Source organism: Alexandromys fortis, unplaced genomic scaffold, assembly GCF_014885135.2.
Source record: "Alexandromys fortis isolate MF-2015 unplaced genomic scaffold, M_Fortis_MF-2015_v1.1 scaffold_140, whole genome shotgun sequence".
Lineage (NCBI taxonomy): Eukaryota > Metazoa > Chordata > Mammalia > Rodentia > Cricetidae > Alexandromys > Alexandromys fortis.
In genome coordinates, this window is record NW_026068048.1 from 4,833,179 (window position 1) to 4,840,825 (window position 7,647).

Sequence of the window (7,647 nt, forward strand, 5' to 3'; positions counted from 1 at the left end):
CAGTGGTACCTGTCTATGCTTTGTTGCTTGGAAGGAAAAAAGGGGGGCAGAAGTTGGTGTTTAATAATTACCTTTGTTGACCTCTGTACCTTCTGGCTTCCTCCACGCCTGGGCACAAGACATGGCCTTCCTGGGGTTCACCCTTGCAGTTGCAGGCTGGGCGGTGGTCAGCTGAGTGAGCATCGTCAAGGTAAGACCCTCATGGTGGGAAGGCCCACTTTTGTCCAGCCTGGGCCCTAGGTGGAAACGGGATTTAGAGAGGGTACCACCATCACCTTGCTGTAACCTTGAACCTGTTTACTCCAGCAAACCCTCCCGGCCTTAGTACATTTCAATGTATTTCCATTTTAGGTTTATTTTATTTACCATTCTTTCTTTCTTTCTTTTTTTCTTTTTTCTTTTTTCTTTTTTTTTTTTTTTTTCTGACAGTCTTTCTATGTATCCCAGGCTGACTTGACTCGCTGGGTAGCCCAGGTTGGCTTTGAACTTACATCCCAGTGCTGGGAATACAGGTGTGTGCTGTTACATATGTAAGGTGCAACAATCTCTTTTTAGTTTTGAAAAATAGCGACCCGGGGTCATAGATGTAAAGCGTGTTTTAAATGTTCTGGGGGTGGGGAGGAGGACACAAAATAACGTTGGAAGGGACCCGGGAAGCTCTGTAGCCTGGACGGCATTCCTGTCGGATTTTTCTCCTGGAGCAGAGTGTCCTCAGAAGATCAAGGCCTGAGCTCTCCTCGGAGGGAACAGCTCCATACTTTTGGAGCTAACAGCTCCTTACTGGAGCTGGCTGCAGCCACCTCCATGCACAAGCTTGAGAGAGATCTTGAGGAAGCCCCTTTGTGTATTGTTTATATCTGATGACTGGAGCTTATGTTGATGCTCTCCTTCTAGGCGCTGGAACTAGCAGTGGGGAAAAGATGGAGGAGACAAACTTGAGGAGACGGAGAGAGGACGAGAAATCCATCCAGAGCAATGAACCCAAGACCACAAGTCTCCAGAAAGAGGTGGGAAGCGGCGGGGCTGGGGTTGACCAACCTGTACTGGGCAGTATTGGCTCCAGGGGCTCTAGGACAGGATTGCTTGTTTACTGAACCAAGGTCCTTCGCTATGTAGCTCTGGCTGGCCTGGAACTAAAGATCCTTAGCCTCTTCCTTCTAAGTATCAGGATGACAGGCTGTGATGTTTTTTTTTTTCAGTCTGTGTGTCAGATCATCTTGGAGCTGTAAGCTACAGTTATGAGTCACCATGTACCCACATGGTGAATAGAACTTTGGTCCTCTGCAAAAGCAGTACCCATCGATCTTAACTGCAGATCCAACCCTCTAGCACCCCAGCTGACTTTTATAAAATACATTAGAAAGGAACACTTATCTGGACTTGCCTCTTGCACACTCACCAGTGAATTTAGCAAACCCTTTTGAAGTTCGTGTATACATATTTGAAGTTCGTGTATGTGTTTCTGTGTCATCAATCTATCCCGAGGACCCTGGAAGCCTGTAAATCCATGGTGTTTTTTAAAAGGGTCAGAGAGGTCGCCGATGACTGGCTCGGCTAGGACACTAGCCTCTTCACAACAGCTGGTCCTCTTCTGTCCCCCGCTGTGGTGCTGGGGATGCTGAATCACCAGCATCCGTGTTGTCATGACATCAAAGAGCCCAAGCTAGCAGCAAGCAGCTAAGGGATGGGTCCAGCTGCATACCCTGAGGGGCTGCCTGGCTGGGCTGAACCAAGGGGGTTCCAGGGTAGGAGTGGAGGTAGATTTCAGCAGGAGCCAGGCAAGAAGGGCCAAGAGGTTGTTTAGGCTCATGGATGAGGAACCAGGGCCCCAGAGATAGGCGCTGCGCTCCAGACGGCTCCACGACCCGGGAGGACAGAGGTCTGAGTGGGACCAGTGGGACCCACTGCCCAACGGGTGGAGGAACTGGAGAGGGATGCCGGGAAGCTTTGTGGCCTGATGGGGAATAATCCCTTCCAACCATGGGTCAGTATGGAGTCTTTGTCCCCAGCAGTCAGGCCTTGGGCAGTGACACTGTCCTCTCCGTCACAGTCCTGATTCCAGCAGTTTCTTCTTGGGACCTTGGGACCCTGGCGCTGCCCGGTACAGGCTACTGGTCCTGCATTTGGACACTTCTTCTGCAGGAGGAAGGTTCTGGAGGCCTCCAGATGACATGACACAAACTCGCACCCTAGGAGGGGAGGGAAAGGAAGCCCAGGCAGCCCTGCCCAGCCTAAAGCTGGGGGGAAGCTGGTCTTGCTCCCCACATTTTCCATAAGGTGTTTGCAGAGCCCTGGGCAGAGGTATTAAGTACAGACCTGAGTCGGCTTTTTTGCTTTTATTTTTTTTTTAACCTTACTGAATTCTTAGTTGGTATTAAATTTAGACAAAATGAAACGTGCAGGTTTTTTTTTTTTTCTTTCTTTTGTAGGAAAGCTTCAATCTCACAGCATAGCCAAGGATGCCCTAGCCGGCTGGTTGTCTTCCTCATCTGTTTTGTTTTAGAAAGCTCAGGCAGCTGCAGCACTCACCGTAGGAACTCTGTCACTGTCACAGTGGGTTCCCTGCTGTTGAGCTGGAGCTCCTGGCCAGCGCCCTGAGTCCTTGATTCTTGTCTAAATGGTGGGAAACTCTCTCTCTCTCTTTCTCTCTCTCTCATAGGTGGAGAATTTTTTGGGGGAGGGGGTCAGGACTGTCGGCTCCCAAATAACCACAAAACCACACAGAGACTTATTATTATAAATGCTCAGCTGATAGCTTATGCTAACAAGCTATCAGTTCCCCCTCTGGGCCTCAGTTCCCCCATCAGTGAAATGGGTGTGATAGGGTATAGTCAAAACATGTGGCGGTTCTGAGGTTTCCGTGTCAGGAAAGAGGCCTGGTTTTCCCATGGCAGCGGCACAGAGTGGACACACCTGGGACATGTGTCAGTTTGGCTTGTTCTGGCCACCCTGGAGCTTGGGGGGCCGTCACCTCTGACCCCTCGAACTCCTTGCTGATAGAATTAGCTCCGCCCTTGCACACGCAGGTGGGCCTCATCAGTGGCATCTGCATCATTGTGGGCACCATCATCGGCTCCGGCATCTTCATCTCCCCCAAGTCTGTGCTGGCCAACACAGAATCTGTGGGGCCCTGTCTCATCATATGGGCAGCCTGTGGAATCCTGGCTACTCTGGGTAAGGGAGGCGACTTCCTAGTGACCCCTCCCCTTCCAGTGTGGAGACAAGCCACGCAAGCGCAGGGTCTCATTCTGTAGCCCCGGGCGGGTCTCCAGCTTTCTGTCTTCCTAAGTGTTGGGGTACCACCATTCCCAGCTGGGTGTCTCCCAATGGGTGTGTGGTAAATAAGGGCGAATCTGGCTGCGGTTAAAGGTCCAGGGGCCAGAACCGGACGATTCAGAACGGGAACCCTCAAAGGAGGAAGGCTGTGGATAGGCTGAAGCTTCACGAGGGACCCTTCTTCTTTGTTCCAGGTGCCCTGTGCTTTGCAGAGCTCGGCACCATGATCACCAAGTCGGGGGGTGAGTACCCCTACCTGATGGAGGCCTTTGGCCCCATCCCCGCCTACCTTTTCTCCTGGACCAGCCTGATCGTCATGAAGCCTTCCTCCTTCGCCATCATTTGCCTCAGCTTCTCGGAGTACGTGTGTGCAGCGTTTTACTCAGGCTGCAGCCCTCCGAATGTGGTCGTGAAACTCCTGGCAGCCGCCGCCATTAGTGAGTACCCAGCCCCAGGCCCCAGAAGGCAGGGAAGGTGCATGGTTGGCGTTCTGGGACTCTGACCTTGGCTCCCCCTTTCCCAGAGAGAGAGGCACAGTAGGGTCTGGTGATGCGGGCCGGGGTTGGCTCTCCCGGTAGGTGTTGGGCAAACCGCAGGCCTGTGGCAGCAGCAAGGAGGGGCTTTCCTTGTCTAAGGCCTGGCAGCTTCCCCTTCAGTCTGAGACTGGGCAGGATTTCAAGGGTCAGCTCTGTGAGCCCTTTAAAGGTGCTGAGGCAAGCTTGTTCAGTTCTATTCCCCTCATTAAGAATGTGAGGTGGACGGGAGTGGGGGGGGTGGGGGGGGAGGGTGGAGGACTAGAAGAGAGATTTCCAGGACCTTGGGAAATCCACGGCCCCAGAATGTTACCCCGCTTGGGCCTCCCCAGTGCTCATCACTACAGTGAATGCGCTGAGCGTGCGGCTTGGGAGCTACGTTCAGAACTTCTTCACGGCAGCCAAGCTGGTAATCGTCGCCATCATCATCATCAGCGGACTGGTCTTCCTGGCCCAAGGTGAGCTGCAGCAGGATTGGATGGCGGGCCCCAGCTGGCATAGGACTTTGTTTATTTTTGATACAGGAACTCACTATTTAGCCCAGGCTTGTCTCTTACTGGAGATGATCCAGTTAGATCGTCAGTGTGCTAAGTGCTGGGATGACAGACAGACATGTCGTCTGTAGTTTCGGTCCCTTTAATGGGCTGGGGTCACGAGTCATACGTATCCTTCTTTCTGGCAGAGAAGGGGCTAAAGCCAGCGTCTGGCCAGCTGACATTCACTCTTCGCTATCTGGCTTAATTTCAGGAAGCACGAAGAACTTTCAGAATTCTTTTGAGGGGGCGCAGACCTCTGTGGGCGCCATCAGCCTGGCATTTTACAACGGACTCTGGGCCTATGATGGGTGGTAAGCTCTGGGGTCTTTAGGGCGCCTTCATTTGAGCTCCTACAGAAAACAAAGATGGCCCCCTTAACGTCACCTTCATGGTTCCTTTATGTGAAGTGCCCAGACTCTCATCTTCCCACGTCCTTCCTACTCTGTGGATGAGTCATGAGGTTCAGACCCTTGCCCCTTTCCTAGCCTGGAACTGTGAAGGGATAGTTGGGGAGGCCTTGTTTAGGATCTGCCCCAGGAGAACCGGTCTGAAGCGAAGAGAAGCACTGCAAGCATCAGATGATGCCTGCATTCCTCTAGGCTGCAGCATGGCCCCCCCCCCCCCCGGTGCTGCCCCCATCTCCACCCTGTGCCACCAGTATAGGCTTCATCCTTCTTTCAAACTCTTTCCATCTTTTCAAAGTATCCTGAATATTTTTCAAAATTTACATGATTTCCACAGAGGGCAATGACCTAGCCCCTGACAGACACCTAGCACTTGACAGTTGTGAGGGTTTGTCACCACCAGGACCTATGGGGTAGAGGTCCCCCTAAGTTGGTCTAGGAAAGCTCTCTGTGGCTTCTTTATTCAACACTTGCCACTCCTTGCGTTATTTTTATTTTGTTCTATTTTTAATGTTGGGGATGGGACCCAGGGCTTTGCACAGGCTAGGAAAGCATTCTGGTTTTTTTTTTTTTTTTAAAGGTTTTTTTGAGACAGGTTTTCTATGTATAGCTTTGGAGCCTGTTCTGGAACTTGCTCTGTAGACCCGGCTGGCCTTGAACCCACAGAGATCTACCTGCCTCTGCCTCCTGAGTGCTGGGATTAAAGGCATGTGCCACCACCTCCCGGTACTTGGAAAACATTCCATCTCTGAGCCATCCCCTTGCCTCTCACTGGGGCATTTTAGGTAGACACCCTTATGCTGAATTATGCCTTTAGCGCCTACAGTAGAAATCTTAAAATGAGTCAATCCTTCCTTCTTTTCTTTGTCCAGGAATCAACTCAACTATATCACTGAGGAGCTTAGAAACCCTTACAGGTAAGAGCGTGGCACAGGGCGGGGGTTCGTGCTCGTACGGAGTGTTTCTCCCCTGTGGGGCACCGAGTGGAGCTGCGACGTCCTTCCACTGCTCTGCTATTTCCTGTTCCTCTTCCACTCAGTGGATTCCCACCCTCACCCCATGGGCATGGAACCCAGGGCCTTGAGCACGCTGGGCAAGTGCCCTCCACTGGGCCACGCACCCGGCCCTGGGTGAACCAAGGTCCCCTGTGTGCTCCTCATCCCCATTGGTTTGTCTTTGCTGGGCAGTGGCTCTGTTGGTAACTGGAAGGAAGAACGTTGACTTCCTTTATCTCTGCCTTACTTTGCTCGAAACCACTCAGTTCTCCAGCCCTGGGGAAATGACTCTTGTCTTTGCTGGGTCCACCTTATCACAGATCCCCTGCCTGGTGGCCCCAAGAAGGGCATCTGGAGCCCCAATGCAGCACAGAGCAGAAGCAGGGCTGACAGCAGGAAGGAAATGTCCATCTCAGCACTTTCACAGGATGCTCTGGGGTGACTCTGGGCTCCTGTGTCTTTGTCCCTCTCAGAAACCTGCCCATGGCCATTGTCATTGGCATTCCTCTGGTGACAGTGTGTTACATCCTCATGAATATTTCCTACTTCACGGTGATGACTCCAACAGAGCTGCTGCAGTCCCAGGCCGTGGCTGTGGTAAGTAGCTAAGGCTGTGACCTTTAGAAAGAGGGAGACCTCGAGAGCAGGAAGGCTGGGTAGATGCTAGGCTGGGGGCCCAAAGTAGTAAGACAGCATGCAGTGGGCTGTTGCTCCCCGGTCCTCAGCCTCCCTCCCAGGTGTATGTAGCAATGGTTGAGGGCCCTGGGCCAGAGTCTACAGAGGAAGGAGGAGAGCACAAGTGAGGGGAAGGAGGTGATTTTAGTGATGGGATTGAAGCAGAGTAAGGATGTCAGGGCACCAAGGATGGTAGAAAAGTCCATGAACCCTGAGGCTGGTGGTTAAAGTAAGGTCATGCCCAATGAGGGGGATCAAGGAAGTAAGTAAAGTAAAACAAAGTAGAGCCAGGAAGTGAGGTAATTAAGGTGAGGTAGAGCCAGGAAGTGAGGTAATTAAGGTGAGGTAGATCCAGGAAGTGAGGTAATTAAGGTGAGGTAGAGCCAGGAAGTGAGGTAATTAAGGTGAGGTAGAGCCAGGAAGTGAGGTAATTAAGGTGAGGTAGAGCCAGGAAGTGAGGTAATTAAGGTGAGGTAGATCCAGGAAGTGAGATAAATGAGAAGCTATGTTCAGGAGGTGAGGTAAGATGAGGTGGAGCTTGAAAATGAGGTGACCGAGATGAGGTAGGGCCAGGAAATGACTGAGAATGATGGCAGGGTGGACCAGAGTCCTGTCACCAAGAGACTGGCAGCTCTGAAGGCTTCTCCCTCGTCTCCAGCAGAGGGCCCCAAAGGCTGTGCACAGTGGCACAGCGACGTGACGTGGGGACATGGGTGCCCAGGGGGAGCTCTCAGGATTGCACTCTGCTTTGCTCCAGACCTTCGGTGACCGCGTTCTCTATCCTGCATCCTGGGTGGTCCCCCTTTTCGTGGCCTTTTCAACCATTGGTGCTGCTAATGGAACCTGCTTTACAGCAGGCAGGTAGGAAACCCATCTTGTCACTCTCTCGGGGTGGGCGGGGAACAACCAAGTCAGTGAGGGACTCCCTGCATCCTGAGGGCTCTGCCAGGTGAAACCCCATTGGAGCCGAGCCCAAAGCATGCTGGGTATACGTGTACAAACTCCGAACAACAGACAAGGGGTGCAGCTTGAACCTCAAAGTAAAGTAGCCAAGGGTGGATAGCCTTGGGCCTGGCTTGTGCAGTCCAGTGGGCCTGGGCTCCAAACTGGGGAATGCCGCCCTGTTAGGGCCAGGCAGAGGGAAGGGTCACCAGATGAACAAGGCTTAGTGTGGGACTTTCTGTGTAGCATGTTCTCCCCCGATGGTCCTTCCTGAACATTCTGTCAT

The 7,647-nt window shown here is 52.4% G+C and overlaps 1 protein-coding gene across 1 annotated transcript; it reads left to right on the forward strand.

Annotated features, from left to right (window-relative positions):
- Positions 1-335: 335 nt before the first annotated feature.
- Slc7a9 (solute carrier family 7 member 9) lies at positions 336-7,284 on the forward strand. The gene is made up of 9 exons (XM_050119263.1): positions 336-512; positions 895-1,007; positions 3,027-3,174; positions 3,471-3,713; positions 4,142-4,267; positions 4,557-4,656; positions 5,622-5,666; positions 6,218-6,341; positions 7,177-7,284. Exons 2-9 carry the CDS (start codon positions 921-923, stop codon positions 7,282-7,284), a joined length of 981 nt encoding a protein of 326 aa, XP_049975220.1. The 5' UTR covers positions 336-512; positions 895-920.
- Positions 7,285-7,647: the final 363 nt, after the last annotated feature.